This window comes from Barbus barbus (genome assembly GCF_936440315.1).
Source record: "Barbus barbus genome assembly, chromosome: 25".
NCBI lineage: Eukaryota > Metazoa > Chordata > Actinopteri > Cypriniformes > Cyprinidae > Barbus > Barbus barbus.
Window position 1 is genome coordinate 8,749,366 of NC_136753.1, and position 24,132 is coordinate 8,773,497.

The 24,132-nt window shown below is 37.7% G+C and overlaps 1 protein-coding gene across 1 annotated transcript in view; it reads left to right on the forward strand.

Moving 5' to 3' along the window:
• The window catches only part of drc11 (dynein regulatory complex subunit 11), a 39,820-nt gene extending 16,436 nt beyond the window's left edge, over positions 1-23,384 (forward strand). Inside the window, exons 10-19 of the mRNA XM_079376674.1 lie at positions 6,891-6,997; positions 7,317-7,415; positions 9,305-9,369; positions 9,723-9,805; positions 11,836-11,943; positions 18,099-18,298; positions 21,148-21,234; positions 22,065-22,242; positions 22,379-22,617; positions 22,715-23,384. Of these exons, the coding sequence (XP_079232800.1) occupies positions 6,891-6,997; positions 7,317-7,415; positions 9,305-9,369; positions 9,723-9,805; positions 11,836-11,943; positions 18,099-18,298; positions 21,148-21,234; positions 22,065-22,242; positions 22,379-22,617; positions 22,715-22,867 (1,319 nt within the window). The 3' untranslated portion in view covers positions 22,868-23,384. The remainder of the gene's footprint in view (positions 1-6,890; positions 6,998-7,316; positions 7,416-9,304; positions 9,370-9,722; positions 9,806-11,835; positions 11,944-18,098; positions 18,299-21,147; positions 21,235-22,064; positions 22,243-22,378; positions 22,618-22,714) is intronic.
• The last annotated feature ends 748 nt before the right edge of the window (positions 23,385-24,132 follow it).

Genomic DNA, 24,132 nt, shown 5'->3' on the forward strand with positions numbered 1-24,132 from the left:
CGAGTTCCTGGAAGGGAACGTGTCTCTCCTCTTGCTTAAGTGTGTGTGTTCCTGCTCAAACTTTGTCTTGTGCACTCGCATATCTATCCGCGCTCGTGCGCTAGATATTAATTCTTTTCACACCTGGATAAAACGTCAAAAGTTGTCAACCAATCAGATTTTTCTACAACTGACCCGATGAAAATACTAGGCCTACGTGAAGAGGGAACTGATCCTGGAATTTCTTTACAATTTAATAATATTTAGTCATATCAAATGTATATTAGAAATGGTTAGGAATCGGGAGCTTGGATGATTTGTACATATAAAAATCCTCTGTCCAACTATGGTTGGTCAAACCCCTCGATTTATCTAAAAACAGCCTATGGCTCTAAAGACTTCATATAAATGGTCAATATTATGTCATATTATGTCCGATATCGCAACTGAAATTAAAATCATTGCAATAAATTCTCAGTCATTGGCAATAGTAACTAAAAAATGCAAAAATAGACGATTATATCAAAACACACTAAATGTTTAATGATTATATTATTATATATAAATATATATATTATTATATTTATATTATAATTATTATATATAAATATATATATAAATCATCCAAGCATCCGATTCCTAGCCATTTCTAATATACATTTGATATGACTAAATATTATTAAATTGTAAAGAAATTCCAGGATCAGTTCCCTCTTCAGGTAGGCCTATATTTTCATCGGGTCAGTCGTAGAAAAATCTGATTAGTTGATAACTTTTGATGTTTAATCCAGGTGTGAAAACAATTCATATCTAACGCAAGAGCACGGATAGATATGCGAGTGCACAGGACAAAGTTTGAGCGCGCACACTTGAGCGAGAGGAGAGACACGTTTTAAAGTCCACACACTCTCTCTGCATGAGAGCAGCGTATATATAAAAAATAGTTTTTTTATCCATAAAGTTTTCACTGTAGCATTTTTGCTTTTTTTTTATAAAATTGGTAACAATTTTTACTGTATAATATTTTTCATGGATGGCCTAAATTATTATGGTTGTAAATCATTTGTTCAGCTCAGACTTGAAGAGTAATGTAAAATATTGCCATTTGTTTCAACAGTAAAAGAAATGTAATTCTTCCCATCCACACAAATGGCTTTGACACATTCTATGTCCTATCTGACCTGATGCTTCACTTAGGTCTTATTCCGCATTGTGTGATGAGAATGTGTGTTTAGGAGTCATAATTCAATCTCAGCATTGCCTGCAGAACAGCAAATCAATCAAGTCACCCCTGAAACCTTGACAAGACAAGCATGTTAATGACTGAGACACTACTTCCTGTTAGTTTAGAGGTTTAAGGTCTCTCAACAGGAAATGAGAGGACTGGACTGCACTTCTGTGTTTAAATGATCCATGAAGACAGGGTAGAGAGCTAGAGCTCAGATCTTCCGAAACCATTGAACGTTTCTGTTCATGTCTGTGAATGTTTGTGTCAGTAGGGAGCAGGTGAACCAGAGGTCTGCGAAAACACATTCAAAACATGTCATTCTAGTATTTCCAGGACAGATTGCTATGACAACATCCTGCTCTGTTTCCTATGTTCAGTGATTAGAGAACTTCTATCAACAAACTGCATTGTACATCACACACCAGTTCCATTTTAGCTGTGGCCTGGTCCGTTACCAACCATCTCTAGGGTCAGCTACAGATTTCTCTTCTACTCCTACTACAACAGACTCATTTACTTTTTGTTACCTGAGAGAGGTGTGTGGTATTTTTTGAAGTCAACATCTGATAAGGAAAACGTCTGTCTTTTTAAAGTCACCGAATCTTACATTTATCTCACAGCTGTGCATTTAGCTTGTAACTCTGAATGAGTCTATCATTCTTCAAACAACATAGAGCTTCACTAAAGCGGATCATCCACTTCACATCTGCTGAAGTTCTCCGTGTTCTAAGTCCCTCCACGTGTATTCATCACAGTCACGTGTTGACATTCAAGTCACGTCAGTTGCTTCTATCATCTAGGTCTTTGATGCTTAATCTTTCCCTTCAAACCATCAAACTGCAGTGTGATTGTTATATTACTACAATCTATGCATTGAGAAATGCAATTTTGTAACATAAAATGACACTGTACTTAGTGATGAACAACTCTCAAGTACAACTACATTTACATTAAGCATACTTGTTGTCAGTGTAGTGCAATACAAGTAAAGCTCAATTCAGTAGTACTTCAGATCAGCACAACAACAGGTCTGACGGACAGCTGCACTGCAACGTGAACTAAGCAGCAGTTTCTTTGTAACAGCTGCAGTGCATTGGCATGGATACAGTTGCAGTTTTCATATTTCACTATATACAGTTGAAAACCTTTTCATAGTAGTAACCTACCATATACTGTGGCAATATTGATACAGTGATTGCTGCTATTGTAGTCAAAAAGTAATATTTTGCTATTTTATTATGTACACTTTTTTCACATAGAGAGTATACTAACTTTTAAAACCGCGGCTAATTCATCATCATAATTATACAGTACAAGCATGTAAAGTGGATGCTGTACTACTAGTTTTGCAGCACAAATGTGGTGATTTGGATGCAGTAGAAGTGAATTTTTCAGTACTGCTGTTGTACTGTGCTCAATTTAGCATGTTTTACTAAAGTTACAAATATTACAATTGATTTTTGAATGTGTTTATTGGATATTTAAATACTTTAATGTTGCAGGTGACAGCATGGCATGTTTAAAGTGTGATATTCATGTACATGCATCTTTATCTTACTGTGCGTGTGTGTGTGTGTGTGTGTGTATACACCTATATGTGCATATACAGATGCCTTTTTGACTGGAAAAATTTTCAGCCAGCGAGCAGCTGTAACCTTGCAGGAAGCAATTATATGCCCAGTCAAAGCTGCTTAATTCTTTTCATTAGGATTTTCCTTTAAATGTCACCTTGCTCAGTCTGCAGAGCAAAGGGTTACATTCCTGAGGAATGAAGCTTAAAGGTGTAATGGAAAGCAGAGATCAGAGCTTACCTCCCAAATATTTGACATGGTTGAGTGGATAGTGATGTCCGTCTCACAGCGTGTTGCTTATATCTGCAATAATCATCAACTAAACTGCTGTCATCAGCATTGTCCATAGAATGCAATTACTTTAGATGATGAAATTGTAAAATGTAAGTGAAACGTTGCTGGTTTTTATTATTTGCATTGTCTCCCCTTGTAAAAAGTAGTGTGTGTAAATGTGCACATGTAGTGTACTTTAAATCTTAAAAGTATATAAAAAACTGTACTTGCAGATAGTGTTAATTACATAAAAGGCCACTTAAGTGTTCAAGAGAGTGTACTTTTAAAAAGGCCACCATGTAATAATATTACTTTTATTGTTTACTTTAAATAACATTTTAAATCATTGTTTTAATAATATTTAGTTGTTGTTTTTTGTGTGTGTTGACTAACATGTAAAGTTATTGATTATAATTTTAACTGTTGTGTATTATTAAATATTGCATATAAAGTTCATATTTTTTAACAAGTTTCAATAGGAATGATAATAAAGTATATTTTGGTTCATCCTAAATGTATGTCATGCACTTTAAGCATATTTAAAAGACAAAAGAATTAGTAATAATGAAATATAATGATGTATAAGTCCTACCTAAGTGGGTCAAAAACACGCTAAAATTCAACTATTTGCATTTAATATAAATTTGAATTATTATACATTTTCATTTAATTGCAATTAAAATGCAGTTAAATGTCTAAAAACATGACATCCCATTTGCACCTACAGTAAGTATATTATTTCTGTATAATAAGTACGCTCACAGCTTGTACGGTAAACAATGTGAGCAGCCATTCTGAACTCCTAAAAGATTTGTATGATATATTCAGCAGACAAACATGTTTAAGTCTATGTCCTACATCCTGCCTGTCAGACAGCTAATTAGAGCCGAGGGTTTTTGCTGTGCAAGTTAATCGGCAGCACACTGTTTTATCAGCTGTCTGTAATTGGGATATGATCATGTGGTGGGTTTATTTAGTTGTAATGAGGCGGAAAGGTGAACACCATATTTACCCAGAATCAGACAATAACCAGCATGATCTCTAGAGGGACAAGCTCTGTTGGGAAAGTCACCCGCACTGCAGTTGGGAATGGCTTATAGAGAGGCCAAGGAAATCATTACTAGTACTCAGGGTAAGATTGAAATTGCCTGTTTGGGCTTGTCTGGCGCTTGCTTCCCTTTCGCTCCCTTTTTCCCCCTTTCCCTTCCTGCATCCCAATGTCACGGTGCACTTGCTGGATGTGACCGATGCATTGCATTTTAGTCTCTTGGCAGAGAGAGCCGTGTTAAGGAAGTGTCTGTTTCTTGCTGTTAGCTGAATGACCGAGACAAACAGGCAAAACAGGCTGGCAGAAGGAAAGCAACTCTGTCTCCGCAGACTGACCGGCATACAAATCTTAACAAATGGTACAAAAGACCATACCGCGAAGGTAAGTGGCTGCTATGGAGCCTAATGGAGTAGATACAGCAGACCACCCTCCAGCCCTGAAGTGTTTTTACACTCAGTCTCCATATGGTGGGGTGGCAAATGTGTTGTATATACACCATGTTCAGTCAGAGCAGATGTGTGTGGCCAACCCCTCCCACAAAACTGGCTGCCATGGCACAAGATATTTTGCTTCTTTTCTGTTCATCCACAGTAGTGTCTGTTCTTCTTGCACCGTGTGGAGTTGAACCATTCTCAGGGGGCTTCAGTGCCAATAAAGAAGGTTTAAAAAGCAGACCCCAAACAGTTGTGTGTTTTCAGGGGAATTAGGTGGATGTTGTCTTTAAACAAACAGGCCAGGCTGTGTGAATGCATCCCTCTGAAGGAGTGAGGCAATTATGTGGATCGTATTGCCCCGGGATGTTTTGAAAATGTGACTTTGAAAAGGGGGCTTTGTGGACGACAGTTTGACCTCTGACCTCAGCAACAGATCTCATTTCAAAGTTCAATGCTTATTTTTAGGTTCCACCAGAGTGAGCTTTAACATCAGTGTCCTTAGACCCCTGTGTGAACTTGACAGCACTGATTTTTGAGTTGTGTGGAATTCAGAATTTAAAAATTGTATTTCATTTCATGAGTTGATATTTGAATGGAGCTGGCAGCAGGTTGTTAAACTATCATTTAAATTACAGACAATTGCAATTTCCTGAATTGCAATTCAAAGAAACTTTAACAAGTGTTCTTCCACCCTGGTTTGTAAATCTGTCTGCAAAGCTTGTGACACACCAAACCAACATCAAATAACGAGCAGCAATGAAAGCTGACTGTGTTGTTGCCTTGTGTCACCTGCATCTAAGCCAAAAAGTTGCACTTGAACACACAGCAAAGACTACAGCCAACAGCCGACTCAGTAGGAGGCAGTAGTCAACATTCGTTATTCAAAAAGGGAAACCAAATCTAGGACTCCAGATATACAAACCGTAAACAAAGCAGTGCTTACCATTTTGAATATGAATCTTTTTAATCTGTCTACCAGTTGTCAAACATCCACCAACATGGTCCAACTAGTGTCGATGCTGCAGAATATCATGCCTCAAAAAATGAGCTGACAGATGCTCGATATTCCGACTTTGGTCGCTGGCTTGGTGTGTCATTTCATTGAGGTTCTAAAAACGTTCTACAGTGTATATCATAAAAATAAAAAATGTCATATGAGCAAGTATCAAACTTGTTGCTGTAGTCTGAATCTTGTTTTGGCATGGGCTCTATCAAACTTTCGTTGTTTTGACAATGGGTGCTCCCCAGAGGTCAATGAGTGTTGATGTTTAGAACTGTCCCTATTAAACGCCTGCTAGCTGAGTACTTCAAATTCTATGTAGCACTATTTATTTTCATAACGAACTACAACCACTCCTCATCAACCTGTAATGCAATATAGTAGTCAAACCTTCTTGTCTGTGTTCATGGATTTTGTGAATTGTAATTTCCCTCCAAATCTGACCTGATAGCTATCCAAATTAGGGTAAGACATGGACACTGAGATGTACAGATATGTATAGATTGTTATATGTACTTGCTCAGGAATTATATTTTGTTCATTTTTAACAAAAAAAAAGGTGGGGGGTCTGTATTGTAGCTTTAAAGTCACATGTGAATTCCAGTACTAGTTCTGTTTTGAGACTGTTTATGAGACTTATGTAGTTACATAAGTGTCCGTGTAGCTCAAACAGTAGGGCATTTTTATCATAACTGATAACAATGTTTTTGTTGAATGCACTGTAAGTTGCTTTGGTTACAAGCATCTGCCAAAAGTAAAAATGTTTTTTAGCACTTTCACAAATGTTTGTCCTGGCAAGTTTAGATTAATTTTGCTGTTTATTTATGTGCATCTGTATAATATCCAAATGGACAAAACAGGGAAAAACAACTTCAGACTCATTGTGAAGTCCGAACCTGCCATTCAGTCCAGTTCCAGTTTCCAAATCAACCTGGCATACTACCTTTAGTCGGGACAGGAAGTAGGTGGAAATGGACTTCCTGTCAGGATGTGGCTCGTGAGAGCGCAGCACAGAGTACAATCGTATGCTAAGTTCTCACCCAGACTACTGCACCTGTGCTTCCTCTATGCAGGACACACGCAGGAGCTCTGACTGAGGCCCAACAGACCTCTCTCAGAATTGTTTCCTCATTTACACACAGTGCTGACTGATGTTCTCTTGGCTTTACTTTGATGCTTTCTGTCTAACTCGAATTTGTTTTCACATGTCAGAAAATGTCTATATGTTGTGCTCTTTAGATGAATGTAACGTCAAACACCATGGCGGTTTCCCAATTGTATGATCATATTGTCACTGCTGTTGCCATGTGTTTTATTTAAATATGTACTTACCCTGTGGATTTGTTGTGCGTTGCAGAAGTTTGGCATAACCGAGATGAAAAACAGAACTTCCTTCAATGTTTTGATGCTCAATTGGTGCGTGAGGAGAAGAGATTGGAAGTTGAAGAGGAGCTCAGAGTTCAGGTGGGAGCAGAGCTGTCATCAGGGTTGGAACCAGGGGCCTGTGATGAAGGAGGCTCAGTAAACACATATTAAACCTTCCAAAAGTATCAGGAGTGGGGCCCTCAGCTTCATAATTTTGTCTTGTGCCCTTGTGAATTCAAGCCCTGTTTGGGAGTAAAGAAATCAACACTCTTTCTGCACTACATTTTATAAAAGTCAAAACACTCTATGAAAACAAAATACCTCAGCTCCTTCACTTCCCTTGTGGCCTAATTCATTCCTTTACATTTTTTGTCTTTCTCCCTCTTTGTTTTTATCTTTCTCTATCTCTATGTTTCAGGTGGATGAACTGATGAGGCAGGAACTGAAAAACCTTAAGCTGGTCGTGGACAGAGACAAGGGAAAGAAAAAGAAAAAAGTCAAGAAAAGTAGTAAAAAGGTGAATGGCATGCATACTTCCTTTGAGATAAGACACATTCTAAATGCCCTGCATGAGTGACAATGTACAGATGCTCAGTGCTCCCTGCTCAGATTCTAGATGGTGACTAGTCTGTAAACCCCTGTATTGTGTCGTTTAGTCTGGATGGATCCAGATCTTGAGCTGTACTTTCAGCCTTCTGTTTATGCACCTTGTGTGAGGGGCCCTGGGGTCATACAGTGATCTGCCCTTATGACCAGGAATGTGGGCTGGATAGAGAATTAGTAAAGGTGTCTTGCCCTCGTCAGCTTGTGTTTTCATAGGGCCCCTTTTTCCCACCTTCTCTACCACACACACAGACACACATAAGCAATATATGTCTAGTGGAACAAAGACATACATGCCTGGGTAAAGTACATTCACACACACAAGAAGGTTAAATGACACTAACATTTGAATATGGTTCCATAAAATCCTGAACCCAGAAACAGTGTTATCAGAATTTTCATACTTTACGACTACATCACAATGGTCAATACTAGACATTCATATGTGCAAAGTGCACACAATGAACACAAATTATTATCCTAGCAATATCTAGACAGAAAAATAAACATAGACAGAGATAAATGTGAATATGTGTGTGGCTGTTTAACTGTGACCTGTAAATATATGTGAATATATAGGTGATCAATCCATGTCTGTATTTCCTGCAATCAGTCAGTATTGTGTCTTTTCCAAAATAAGACACTGTGAAAAAAGCCCCATCGCATGCCTGCACAAGAGCTAGAATTCCTCAACAACATATTTGGCACTCTGCTTGAGTTGTTTTATGCTGAGAGGTTTTGACAGCTAAATCGGTCACAGACGCTGTCTGTCTGACGCGTGTAATTTATACGCAAAGATGTTTTATCATTAATCATTCTGCAAATGCATGCACACGCAAATCACATTCAGCTCTGCTGGCATGAGACTAAATTCCATTTTCTCACAAGTATATTGAACTTTACTGGAATTTTGGAAAACATTCAGTGAATTTTGGAAGCCATGCAATTTAGGTACAGCAAATTAAACATTATGCAACAGGGAGGGTTTGTTTGTTAAGTGAACATGCAACGCCCAGCTTGAGCTAATTCTAGAAGGAGTTCACTCTGTCTCTTATATAATTCCAGGCATCAATGTTTTTAGGAGAAAGCTACTGACTTCTCCATTCGCTGGGTGTTTTCGATCTTAATATCATTGACTCACAAACTCAGACCTGCCAGGAAGTGATCTCAAATTCTCCATTAAAGTATTTTGGGGAATCACAGTACACTCAGTCCAGTGGTTTCTGAGAAAAAGCAGTGGATATGTTCTATTCCTCACCCAATAAATATTTAGAACGTTTAGTAACGTATCATCTGAGAAAAAACCTGGCTGCTAGTCCTGCTAGTCTGGTTCATTTGTGGTTTGGAAAAGCCCTGAATTACAGCAGGTTCCAGGGTGTCTCCGGCAAGCTGCATAAAAACGGTTGTATTAAGAGGTCTTTCTGGACAATCAGGAAAACACACGCAAAGTGACATACAGTGTAATCAATTTGTTTATTAAGTCAAGTCACCAGATGTTTTTCAGGATTTCTTCATTTTGGGTGCAAGCATATATGCCACACATCTGTTATTACCATTTTTCATTTTAGGATCAGAAGATTTAATATACTGAAACAGACATGTACATATTCCTTGTTGTTAAAAGCAAAATAAACTTCCTTTACAGTCTGACACTAATCTAGGCACACTTTGATTCACATTATGGCTTATTTCAATCTATTTTAATACAAACCAGAAACATTAATACACGGTGCTGTCATATGACAAAATATTTTTCTACCCTTCTTGTTGTCCATAACTAAAAACACATTTTCTTTGCTTTAGAAAAAAAAGAAGGGGCGGAAGACTGGAAAGAAGAAGAAGAAAGAGAAGGATCTCACAGCTGACAGGTTTGAATAACCAAACTGGTTTAAAATGCAAAGTCTGTTTCACAAGAATTTTGTTATGTTGTTTAATTTGACCCCTGCCACTGTTTGCACTGGGAGAGTTCTGCAAGAGAAGGATTGTGTCTTTGGAAAGTGCTCAGGCATTGTGAGTGTCAGGGTTTGGAGCTCAGGGGGTAAATGGCGGACCTCCATGTGGAGCAGAAGAATTCATGGCTGGCTTTGAATGCTGTGATGTAATAGAAGGTTGCATCAGATACACAGCATGACTGATCAGATTGCTCTGTTGTTTGCAATACTCTTTCTCTTGTTCTTTCTCCTAACCTTTCTGTCTACCTCTCTTTTTGTTTTGCCTCTAGGACCATAGAATCTCTGTATGAGGAGCTTGTAATGGAAGGCTTCATAATCAGGCCAAAGAACATCAAGTTGACAGATTACATTGGTAAAAACCAAACACAATCACCACTTAGATAACAGTCACTTCTTTTTAGTCTCGAACATTCTGTAATTACCTGACCCAAAACTGGTTTTTATTTGGTCAATTCTGCATGGAATCGAATGATAGTTCATTCAAAAATTCTGCCATTACCCTTATCCTGTCGTTCCCAACCCGTATGACTTTCTTTATTTTGCATTTACATTACGTGGTTCAAATATCCCAATTCTGATATTTTGTGCCCATGTGGCAGAGACCAGATATGACCCACGAACATGTAAGCAGGAAAAGAACACATGGGTTCCAACATTCTCACTTCAGTTTCAGGCCTCATGCAAATGTGGAAATAACTCTGTTATGAATCAGACACGTGCATTTGCATCTGTCATTTAAGTGGACAGATGAGATACTTCCCTGTCAATGCAAGTTATATGTCATTGAAAAAGAGACCGTGGTAAATGACATCAACTCAAGTGAACACCAACTGCGATAACTGCAAATAGTCCCATTTTTACTTCCATTTAGGCCTAAGTTTTTCCAGGTCAGTTTGTCTGCATTGGTTTGGTTGGCCAAGTATATAGTGTAAATATATTGGATATGGATCACTTTAAAAAGATGATATAAACTGGTCATCAAAAGAATATGATATAGTTAATAAATTGGAATTGTGCATCAAGACCTGCAGTGTAAACGTGGCCAAAATGTCTTCTTTTATGTTCCACAGTACAAAGAAAGTCATACAGGTTTGGAAAGACATAAGGGTGAATGAATGATGACTGAATGTTTATTAATGGATGAACTATCCTGCTTAAGCTAAACATTACAAGATGTAAACATTTCAATTGTATGACAAAGTTTCTTATAATTGAACAGTCTTTGGTGTACATATTTCTGAATAAATGTTAAGTATTCAAATAAAATTAATTCAAAGTATAACAGCATATCAAGTATCACCAACAAATTTTAGCGCTATGAAACTATTATGAACTATAAATATACTTGAAAAGTTAAGCATATTTAAATAAATTGATTATTTATTTCATTGTTTTTTTCTTGGATAATTTATTATAAAAAACATAAAATGTTTCAACTGTCACTTCATTTTTTGTAACATTCATTCATTCATTCATTTATTATTAGTAGTATTATTATTGGACAATCACATCTTATAGTCCACTTTGTCAATGGTACCAGAAAAGACTAGATCTTCATTTGGCACAAGAAGTTGAAGGCCCCTTAAGAATCATTCCCTCCCCTCTGTTTCCTGGCACAGTGTAATGCCACATGAAAAGAGACTCTTGTCCCAGTTCAATGACTGTGTTCACACTTATAGACTCCAAACTGACTCTGAAGTCATGTGTTTACTAAACATTTCAGTATTCCTGCTGATAATTCTTGGAAATAATTAGTATAGCTAAATAACAAAATACATAAAGTCCAATCTCAAGCTTCAAGCTGTTGCTTTGAAGTGAACATTTATTGTACATTTAGGGGTCTTTCCTAGAACAACTTACAAAAACTGCTTTGAGTGGTTTGTTACTATTTCTTACATCTCACAAGCACATTGAAATTAGTTAACTCAGTTGTATAGCAGCGTAAATTATGTTTTATGATGCAATGCACTGGCCAGGGGTTCAAACTGGGTTTTACTGCTAAAGGAACCTGATCACAGACACGTGCGCACTGCTGAATCACATCCCTGTGAACGTGTGTGTATCACAACAGATTTTATGACTCATCAACGGTTCAACTGCACAGCGTAGCAACCTAATGTTGCTCTAAAATGGCACAAAATATGAAGCCTTAAAATGTAGTTTCTGTTTAGTGTCTTCTTAAAGGAACAGGGTGTGGCATTTCAAGTACAGAAACCACATCGACTGCTATGTGATGGAAGAACTTTGTTATTTTGACATTGGTTTTTTTACATTCCATGGAAACCAGGGTTGTAACGGTGAGGTGATGCAATGCTGGCAAGCAGCCATTGATGTCTGATGTTTGATAACATATGTAAAGCATGTTTTTCCTTGTCTCTCTAGGTGAATATAGTTACCTGGGCACAACATTGCGGCAAGCAGATATTGAGCCCATGCCATCTCTCTCTGATGTCAGACAGCTCATTGCACTGTATGGCGTCCTGCCTCTGGGTGAGTGTAACCAGCTCTGACTAGTCAGGCCTAGTCAACACTGCTTCCCTTCATTTTAGTCATTATAAAAATGCACAAAAACACCTGGTGTCTGTAGTCTGGTGACTACTCAAGTTGAATGACGTATGTGTTGCTGGCCTGCAAAATGAGAGATAAATGTTTCTAAATTACTTTTTATATATTTATATAAATATTTATACCCACAACACATTCACAAACTAGCAAATTTTTGCATTCCAAAGAACATTAGCCTTGTAAAACAGTCATAAAATAATAACAAAATCCATATTGTATTTGATCAATAACTTTCATTAATAAGTGAGTGCACAAATAAGTATTGATTGTTTGATACAACAGTAATAACTTTTTATTCATTAAAAAATTGAGAAATAATTTGAAACTTTAAAATTTAAATGTAAAAACTGTGATGCCAAATGTGATGATTTTTCATATGAAATTTTTAAGAACATACAGTCTGAGAATTACCAGTAAACCATTATTACCTGTATTAAAACCTATGCATTTTAAAATTTGTTTTTATGTATCTCTTCCAAAAATGAACAAAGCTGGCCTGAATGTATTATGAAGCACCAAATAACTTGATGCTATAATGCTGAAGAGGCTTTTGAGGGTAAAAATGCCACCATTGCGCTTAAGAACCTCTAGGGACCTTTATAGTGGCTCACATCAATTTTTCAGGAGCAGTACTATCAGATCCATGCACACGTTTGTGTGTGTGTGTGTGTGTGTGTGTGTGTTAGAGTAGGTAACAGAATGCACTCTATCTGCCCTTCTGAACTGTACTTGACCCTAATAAGCAGCTCATAGTCTTTTGTAAATTTCTCTGGAGCGAATGCTTCATTGCCATAGCAATGCCTGGTGTCCCGTATCACAGAATCAACAGCAACATTCATGCTATACCACTCACTTCTCATTTAATAACCCAGCATGGGCTCAATGGGATCAGCACAGGGATCAGGCAGATCATACACACGCTGTCCTGGTGGGCTGTAACCTTAACAACACTATGCAGGGAGAGTTAGACTGTCCCTCAGTGACTCGTGACCCTAGGCAGAAAAGGGTTACCACATAAACAGAGTTCAGTGCTTAAACAAAGACACCTCAGTCAGCAGTGGCAAAACAATCACATACAGGAGTCAGGACGTCTATCCCTAAAGATCTTTGAGGTATAAGAGAGTTCGATGTGGCATTCCCAGAGGACAGTAACAGATCATCTGCACTGCAAGTACAAAACAGGATTGCTCCCAATTCAGCAAAAGCAGAGCAAACTAAATCAACTTTGTCTGCATGAAATGAAAATTCACCCTGTCTGCTTTCTAAGTGCAATATTATCTTATTGTGAATAATTCACCAAATATATGAATAATCAGTACCAAATAAATATAAACCAACATTAGCCAACAGGGAAAATAATTCTGGTCTAAGCTTGCTAAAAAGAGGAACAAAGAGAGAGAGGAAAGATTAATCATTAGATTCATTATCCACTTTATCAATTCCTACTCAGTGTGTGCTTTCTAATAAGACATAGATCCTAGATTTATGTATTTTTGATAGTTGTCCTGCCTTGGCCTGATTTGTGTCTCCCTAAAGAGATCAAGTCTTGTTAGATCTACCCACTAGATTTAATTTCCTACCATTATTTTCTTTCTTACATTATTACCTACCCATCCCTAGAAATATAATCACTCAAACACTCAAACTCCCCTTGTTTTGTGTGAACCCTTGGTATTTCTAACTGACTCGATCCTAATGATCTGAGTGGTCTGTTCGGTTTATATTCAGTGAGCATATCAGCAATATATTTAGGTCCTGGGCCATTGAGTGACTTATAAACAAGTAAAAGTACTTTAAAATCAATCCTAAATGTAACTGGAAGCCAGTGTAAGGACCTGAGGACTGGTGTGATATGCTCAGATTTTCTGGTCAGAATCCTGGCAGCAGCGTTCTGGATGAGCTGCAGTTGTCTAATGGTCTTCTTGGGAAGGCCGGTGAGGAGACCATTACAGTAATCCACCCTGCTGGTGATAAAGGCATGAACAAGTTTCTCCAAGTCTTGACTGGAAACAAAACATCTAATTCTTGCAATGTTTTTGAGATGATAGTATGCTGATTTAGTTATTGCTTTGACATGACTACTGAAACTAAGGACTGTCTCCAGAATCACCCCAAGATTTCTGACTTGATTTTTAGTTGTTTGACCCCTAGAGTCAAGGTATGCATTCACCTTGAGAACTTCATCTTTGTTTCCAAATGCAATGACTTCAGTTTTCTCCTTGTTTAACTGAAGAAAGTTCTGGCACATCCAACTGTTAATTTCATCAATGCATTGGCAGAGGGAGTCAATGGGGCTGTAGTCATTTGAAGATAAGGCTAGGTAAATCTGGGTATCATCAGCATAGCTGTGATAGGCAATTTGGTTCTTCCTCATTATCTGACTTAGTGGGAGCATATACAGGCTAAACAAGAGCGGTGCAAGAATTGAGCCTTGTGGGACACCACATGTCATGGCCATCCACTTAGACTTATGCTCTCCTATACTCACATAATAACCTCTCCCTTCTACCTGAACCATTTGAGTGCCATCCCAGAAAGCCCGACCCAGTTTTCCAGTCTCTCTAGAAGTATGTTATGATCGACAGTGTCAAACGCAGCACTAAGATCTAGTAGTACCAGCACTGATATTTTGCCAGAATCAGAATTGAAGCGAATATCATTTATTATCTTAATGAGTGCTATCTCTGTGCTGTGATGTGCTCGGAAACCAGATTGAAAATTGTCCAGGTATCCATTTGAGTTTTAGTAGTTGTTCAGCTGATTAAAAACTACCTTTTCAATAATCTTACCTATGAAAGGAAGATTTGATATGGGTCTATAGTTGCTCTACATGGTGTTATCAAGATTGCGCTTTTTCAGAAAGGGCTTAACAACTGCAGTTTTAAGGGAGTTTGGAAAAGTCCCAGAAAGAAGTGAGGCGTTCACTACTTCTAAGAGATCAGCTTCTAAACAGTTAAGCGCATTTTTGAAAAAGGATGTGGGAAGTGTGTCAAGATAGCAGGTTGAAGATTTAAGGTGCTGTACTATTTCTTCCAAAATTTTGTTATCAATTTTTTTAAAAACACACATAGTCACTTCTTTTTGAAATTGCGGTCGAATTGTAGGTGATTGTAGAAACGCAAAGGTTCTCACAGTGTCCCTCACTGAGCTTGTCTGTAAATCATTTTATACTTGATAAACTTTGCAGATATTTTGAGGTCAAATGGACTTCCTCCATAATACAATGGCCCTTTTAACAGAGCTGTCGGGGGAGATTAGGAAGTAGTGCAATTCAGTTTTGAATTATCATGTTTAAAACGTGTTGCTAGTGAAGTGTACACGCAGATGCACATTCATTCACGCTTAAACATATACATAGGCTATGCTGCATTCTGCACAATGTGAAGTAAAAGCAGGCACTTCGCTGGTGATAGTAAAGTCCTTTTTTTTTATGTGCTGCAATGGATGGCTAAAAGCCTATTAAACTTTTCTATGAGAAACAAATGAGCTTCCTCAAGGGGGCGCTTACTGGCCTAGAAAGTTGAACTCTCCATTGAACCACATGCAAAACTAAGAATGCTTATTTTACTGGAACCATTTGTACACTAGAAAGTTATTTTGTTCAAATGATTAATTCCAAGGATTCATACCTGAGACAGCTGGAACTCCTACAGTCTTTATAAATATTTTCTCAAATTCTTATTCGGCTTACAAAAACAACTGTGATGCAACCTAACTATCCAGTTGAGACAATTGAGCATTGTTTGTGCCAGTCTGGTGAAACTGTAGGTACTGTATCTTGATAGCTAAGCTAAATTCATTACCTTATAAGTAATAGTATTTCTTAACTTTTAACCTTATATAATGAAAAAAAAACTTTGGCTTCATTCCTAGACACATTTCAACAAAAAACTGTCAAAAGTACAGTATTACAATCTCATCCTTTCTTCATGTGGACAATAGCCCAAAAAGCATGCACATAAGCACACGAAAAAAGTATTATACCACTTGATTATGATTTTAGACAGGTTAACTGTAATTTAAATTAAATTCTAATATTATTTAGGATAGTATTTGAATTAGGATATAACCTATGCCCTACTCATGCAACACACAGCTGGCACACTGTGGTGATTTTTCTGTTTGTATCGCCCCCTGCTGCTTACAGATTTTAAAGAAGATTAGCTTCTTTTTTTTTTTTTTTTGAGAACATTTACTTACCCTTAAGCCATCCAAGATGTAGATGAGTTTGTTTCTTTATCAGAACAGATTTTGTGAAATTTAGCAGTACATCACCTGCTCACAAAAGATTAATCCATGAGTAATGAACACCCAGTCCACAATTAACCTCTTATGGAGTGAAAAACTGTGTTTTTGAATAACAAATCCATCAAGGCATTTTCATTTTAAACCATCCCTTCTGGACAAAATATGAGTACATGAGTGCTTGATCTGTGCATATTTCTCTCCATAAAGGTTTTGAAATGAAAAATGTTTTAATGATGGATTTGTTTCTTACAAACACACAGCTTTTCTATTCACAATACATTAACTTATGGACTGGAGCCATGTTGATTACTTGTGGATTATTGTGATGTTTTTATCAGCTGTCATTCTGACGGCACCCATTTACTACGTAGAATCCATTGGTGAGCAAGTGATGTAATGCTAAAGTTCTCCAAATCTGTTCTGTTGAAGAAACAAATTCATCTACAATAATGTGGACTGCCTGAGGGTGAGTAAAATTTCAGCAAATTTCCTTTTCTGGGTGAACTATTCCTTTAAAGGGCAATGCTTTCTGGTTATCACCGAAACGTCTAAGAGAGCTGGAAATGTGAGCAAAAATACCCTCACATACAAAATATGAGCTTGTATCACTACAGTTCTTTCTATGCCTGCCTCTTATCTCAGGGCGGTTACACATGCTTCTTTTCACTTCAAGGAGTAGTCCACCCAAATATGAGAATTCTCTAATTTTCTAACCTTCATATCACTCCAAACTCGTATTCTTCAGTGGAACACAAAATAATAATTTTGAATTATGATAATGCTTTCTGTTCACTTACAATGAATATGAACGGAGACATTCAAGCTTCAAAAAGAATACTCAGGCGCTTAAGAATAGGCCAAAGAAAGTAAAAGTAATATCTACAATAATATTTGTTAAAACTTTGTGTGATGAACAAACAGAAATTTAAGTTGTTATTTATTTTCCTTTTAGTGAGCATTTAACTTTTTTGATCATTCCAGTTTGTCAATCATTAAAAAGATCCAACTCAAAACAACGAAACCGACATTGCTACTTCTATCATAAACACAGCCAGAACAGATGGGTGCAAGCCAAGATTTGCAGTGAATAATGGCTTACTTAATATAATGTTATCAAATATGGACCACCGGTATACATTTACAGTGCTTTTGGGACTCATTGAGAACAGAGACGTGCATTGCACAGCACCTGTTACGTGCAAGCGTTCCATCTGTGCGGACGTGTTTGTTTGTGCGAATGTGTGTGTGTGGCCGGATGTTTGTGTGTGTACTGGTAGGCGTATGTTTGTGTGTCTGTGTGGTCTCACATTCATGCCCGCTCACTGCATCCTGAGCTCTGTCCAGTTGGAGCCCTTTTACCACGGCATCCATCAGAAGGATCTCACACCACCTGTGTCTTAGCCCTAGAGAGCCATTAAACTATTGTTCTTCTATTACTGAGTACCGGCAGCTAGAGCAATCAACCTTTGCTGACATCTGACTTCCTAATCAAATGAGTATAGAGTTCGCAGGATAGTTCCTCCCTGTCTTTAGATATAAATGAATGATTAGGTGAGGTGTATTAGAGTTTAAACAGCTGGAGTCAAAGGGGATTTTCCTTCTTTGTTACAACAATATTATATATCGCAAATTATCTCGCAATACTCTTGAGAGGACTTTTAAACAATTACTCTTATTCCACTGGTGTATACAGATGGTTATCTGATATACAGTATTTGTGCAGAATAATGTCAGTAATATTAATGATGATAAAAGTGTAAGAGGTCAAGATCGACGATGGGAACATAGAAAAAGGATAGAACACTCACTGCTCCCTCTTCTGGTCTCCATAGGCTCTCAGTGCGTCCATGAAAGAGGACCCCTGATCCGGGCTCTGCTGCTTACGGGGCCGGCAGGTGTTGGGAAGAAGATGTTGGTCCATGCCCTATGCACCGAGACTGGGGCGAACCTATTTGACCTCTCTCCTGCAACACTAGCTGGCAAATATCCAGGCAAAAGTGGATTGCAATACCTACTGCACATGGTCTTCAAGGTGAGGAGAAATCATCTGAGGACTCTCTCAAAATATACCTCCTGGGAATATAGAAAGCCAAGATTCCAATTTTGAAACCCCATAAGCTTCTTTTAGCTCCATGTGTCATAAAAACTGACATGTGATTGATTGCTGTGCATGTACTGTAGCTTTGCATCAGGATTTATACATCTTCTATAATGGAGTGAAACTTCAGGCGTTGCTTGATGTTTTTCTGTTTATGAGAATTATTCTGGCATGACTTCCAAACATAAACACTAATGTAAATGGAAAAACGTTCCCCTCTGTCATCATGGTAACAAAATACATTTAAAAAGACGTTGTTTACTTGATGCTTAACATTTCAAGAAGTGTTTAGTACTGTACATAAATAAACTTGCGTGTTTAACCTAGGAGGCCCAAACTGTATCTCCACATTACCTCTTCCCTTTAGTAATAAATCGCAGAGCATAGACAGCTCATATCAATAAAGCGCTGTGAAATTTGTGCTGTTGCGCACCAGGATAGTTTATTGTGGCCGTATTTGTGTCCTTAAGAGAGGGAAATCCCATGCTTGGAAGTTCTACTTGAAGAACTGTTCCTGAGAGCATCTGGCACAGCAGATAAACAAGGCAGGATGAGGCAGGGGGATTCTGAGATTCTGCGCTCAGCATTGTGTTGGATGGTGGTCTTTCAGCACCTCTCCTAATGCATGCTGGGAATAAAACCATGTGCCAACATGACTTCCTGCTCACTTAGCCCTTTTTTGAGATGAACCACTTCTCCAAATTATTGCCCAATGCAAAGCTCTCTTTGCAAACAGTAGATGAAAGTTTCATTTGGGGAGTACATTTTCTTCTAATCTGTTTTTGACCGCATACACTTCTGATGTTGCTGCTGTGGAGGCCAATACAAATCCAACTAAAACAAATCCGCAAATCCAGAAGGCTAACTCTAATATGTGTGGGAACAAATGAGCTAGTGATTTCTTGAATTACAGCTAAATGAATGAGCAGCATTTCAACTGGAAGCAATCCCCATATCCATTGATTTTCATTATGGAACTGAATCTGTGAAATCTTGTGTGAAAATATGCAGTGCTGATTAATTCACTATGGACTGCATTATAGCCTACAGAGATTTCAAGTTCATAGCAGTACTAAAAAGAGTTATAGTACACTCACCTAAAGGATTATTAGGAACACCATACTAATACTGTATTTGACCCCCTTTCGCCTTCAGAACTGCCTTAATTCTACGTGGCATTGATTCAACAAGGTGCTGAAAGCATTCTTTAGAAATGTTGGCCCATATTGATAGGATAGCATCTTGCAGTTGATGGAGATTTGTGGGATGCACATCCAGGGCACAAAGCTCCCGTTCCACCACATCCCAAAGATGCTCTATTGGGTTGAGATCTGGTGACTGTGGGGGCCATTTTAGTACAGTGAACTCATTGTCATGTTCAAGAAACCAATTTGAAATGATTCGAGCTTTGTGACATGGTGCATTATCCTGCTGGAAGTAGCCATCAGAGGATGGGTACATGGTGGTCATAAAGGGATGGACATGGTCAGAAACAATGCTCAGGTAGGCCGTGGCATTTAAACGATGCCCAATTGGCACTAAGGGGCCTAAAGTGTGCCAAGAAAACATCCCCCACACCATTACACCACCACCACCAGCCTGCACAGTGGTAACAAGGCATGATGGATCCATGTTCTCATTCTGTTTACGCCAAATTCTGACGCTACCATCTGAATGTCTCAACAGAAATCGAGACTCATCAGACCAGGCAACATTTTTCCAGTCTTCAACCGTCCAATTTTGGTGAGCTCGTGCAAATTGTAGCCTCTTTTTCCTATTTGTAGTGGAGATGAGTGGTACCCTGTGGGGTCTTCAGCTGTTGTAGCCCATCCGCCTCAAGGTTGTGCGTGTTGTGGCTTCACAAATGCTTTGCTGCATACCTCGGTTGTAACGAGTGGTTATTTCAGTCAAAGTTGCTCTTCTATCAGCTTGAATCAGTCGGCCCATTCTCCTCTGACCTCTAGCATCAACAAGGCATTTTCGCCCACAGGACTGCCGCATACTGGATGTTTTTCCCTTTTCACACCATTCTTTGTAAACCCTAGAAATGGTTGTGCGTGAAAATCCCAGTAACTGAGCAGATTGTGAAATACTCAGACCGGCCCGTCTGGCACCAACAACCATGCCACGCTCAAAATTGCTTAAATCACCTTTCTTTCCCATTCTGACATTCAGTTTGGAGTTCAGGAGATTGTCTTGACCAGGACCACACCCCTAAATGCATTGAAGCAACTGCCATGTGATTGGTTGATTAGATAATTGCATTAATGAGAAATTGAACAGGTGTTCCTAGTAATCCTTTAGGTGAGTGTATATTGACATACGTGTTATTCACATATATCTAGTGAATAATTAATAATAATGATGTTAATGTTATTAAATATGTATTTATTTATTTATTCTTTTTATTGTTTATAAAAACAATGATTTTTATTGATTTCTTTAAAAAAAAAGGGGGGGGGGGTTCTGCTCAGATGGCCAATTGGTCTTCTCATCAGAAATTAGATTTTGATCAACAAACAATGAAAATTAGAGGGAACATAGTTTATGGGTGTATGTGTTAATCAGTAGTGAACAGGACGCATTGTTTTCAGTCAAATGATATAAAGCATGCACTCACTTCACTAATGTGGTACCATGTGTTTTGGGGGCAGTGTTGATTACAGTCAGTGTTGTTTCTCCTCTGGCCGATAAGTGATTGTTTGTGAGTGAGAGAGCTGATGATTGTTTATGTTGTTGTACCGTTTGGCCTGTGTTGGACGAACATTGTCGTGTTTTGGCAGGTGGCTCGGCAGCTGCAGCCCTCAGTCATTTGGATTGGCGATGCTGAGAAAACATTCTACAAGAAAGTTCCAAAGCTGGAGAAAGAGGTTTGTCTACCAGCAGGGAGAGAACATTTCAGCTTATATTCACAGTCAGTAGAACACTTACTAAATAAACTCATAACTTTCAATCCATCCCAGCATACAACTCTAATACCAGACCATCAACTGTGATATTCTTCTTCATTTGTTTAGTCCTTCATTCACAGTCCTCCAATGTATGCAAACTTATTTTTAAAGACGTTGTAAACGTGAGGAGGTGGCCTCTGCTGACCTCTTGTGGTTAAAGATGAAGACACACTGTGGTAATATTAATAGACTGCTGCAGCGGACATATTTTTGTAGGCCAACCTGGAAATTAGCATTATCCCGATTCAATCTATAAAAAACCAACAGGATTTTTCCACTGGCTTTTGGATTATTAAAGAAAATAAGCTCTGTTACCATCAAAACTTTATGATTCTTACATGTTTTGTTCATTATCACAAATGAACACAACAAAATTAATTTTGAAGCCTAAATACAACTGCCATAAGTAAAAAGCGAAATGATTAATGAACTACAACGTCCACAACAACTTCTGTAATCATATTTAGCCACTTGTTAGTAGCCACTTTTTCAGTTATCACAAAGGGGTACTGATGTTGATGTTGTGGAATAAAACGTGAAAACATATAAGGCTTGTGTTAACCATAGACCTTATTTCAGACATTTAACCAAAAATCCATTCAAACGAAAAAAAAACTCTTGACTTTAAGAAGTGATCCAGAAGTGCTAAAATGCTAACTCATTTCAGGGTTTTGGCCTAAAAAAAACATCTCTCCATAACTCTGTTGTTTTCTTCAGTTCAGCTTTTTCTTCATTCTGTTCATTTCTAGATGGAACCTAAAAGAATAAAGAAAAACCTGCCGAAGATCCTGAAATCTATTAAACCAGAGGACCGTGTATTAGTGGTGGGGACGACTCGTAGACCTTTTGATGCAGACATAAAACCTCTCTGTAAAGTTTACAAGAAGATCATTTTGATCCCTAGACCAGATTATGCTTCAAGATTTAGTAAGTAAACATCTGTGTCTTTCACATAAATTGCTGACATATAGTTCAGTTTGCATTTCTATGCTAAAATCTGCTTTATTGTATGTACATTATATGAATTTAAGAGGTGACAAACGTATGTATCTTTAATGTTTAGCTCTGTGGAAGGAGCTGCTCCAAGCAGGTGGTGCTCAGCTGGGCCCTAAGCTGGATCTGAGCTCTCTAGCTAAAGTAACAGATGGTTACACTCAGGGTCACATCCTTCAGGCGATCCAAACTGTCCTGAACTCTCACCGCCTCAGCCAGCAGACCAAGAGACCCCTCACTGCGGTGGAGTTCATCCCCCCTCTTGCAAGACAAGATCCTGTCTACAAAGAAGAGGAGGAAGCCTTTAAGGTCAGTTTTTTGTCATACTTTCTGGAGGGGTGCATGTGTTTAACCCAGCTATATATATAATGAGTGTACATTATGTTTGGATTTTCTGTATTGATAGACATGGTACAGCCGGACACCTCTGGGCAAAAAACAGGCACGAGCAGCCAAGGCCAGTGAGGAGGAGGATCACAAGAAAGGGAAAACTAAAGGAGGAAAATCACAAAAGAAAGAAAAGAAGGGAAAGACTAAAAAGAGAAAGAAAAAGAAGTGAAAATGGACACTCTTTTAAACTAACAAAACAGGTGACACAGTTTGTGGTCATCCAATCAGAGCCTAAATTCAAATACAGCCACAGTTTCTCTTCTGGCCAGCAGACGGCATGAGCACATCTCCCAAAGAAGAGTCTACTTATGTCTACCAGTACTGTGTTTAATCCTTTCCTTTTTTGTTTGATTTTGGTTCATCTGTGTGTTTTTTTTTTAGCATCGTGTCTTCTATACAGTTATATTGTTGCTAATTATGATATTTCATACTTGAATTAAGGACTTTGCATTAGTACTACTGTAGTTTAATGCTGCAAATTTGGCATTGTTTTTTTTAAATTAAATTGTTTTTTAGAAAAAAAGTTTGGTTATATAGTTTTGCGATAAAAAATGATGATTATGATGATATCAAGTACAAAGCTGGGTTTATTGTTTAATATTTATTTTGTGGTACTTTTTTTTATAATGTAATTTATTAAAACCTGACCTGAAGCCAGAGAGCCATTAAAGGACCAACCTGACTTGAAATCTTCTCTCTTGACAATTTCCTGAAATAATTGGCAAAAACACTGAAATCTGAATGTCACACTCATGAAAATATAATATAATACAATAGAAAAAAATATAATGTATAAATGTAATTGTGTTGGATAGCAAAATATGAAATCAAAGGGCAATTATTTTAGAGGATAACAGCATTCCTTTCATGCAAAAACATTTTCAGACAGAATTTAATCAAAATATAATTATATAATTTTATAAATTTGAATTGATAAAATAATAATGTTTATACTGTGAAATTAAGACAAAAAGCATTTAGAGACAGAGAGTGAAATGGTTAATTGGATAGTGAAAACTCATTATTTACTCACCCTCGTCCCATTCCAAACCTTTGTGCATTTCTTGTATTTTGAAGAATGTAGGTAACCAAACAGTTTCCATTCCCATTGACTTCCATTGTATTTTTTGTCCATATACAGTGGAAGTCAATGGGAACCAAAACTATTGGTAACCAGCAACATTCTTCAAAATATCTTCTTTTGTCTTCCACAGAAGAAAGAAAGTCATGTTTGGAATGACATGAGCGAGAGAAAATGAAAACAGCATTTACATTTATGGGTGGACTAGCTATACCTTTAATTTAGTTCTGAAATAAAATGCCACCTTGAAATTCATTCATTCATTTTAAAGTGTGGCTAAAATTTCACCCAAAAATGTAAATCATCATTTACTCAACATCATGTCATTCCAAACCTATATGACTGACTTTACG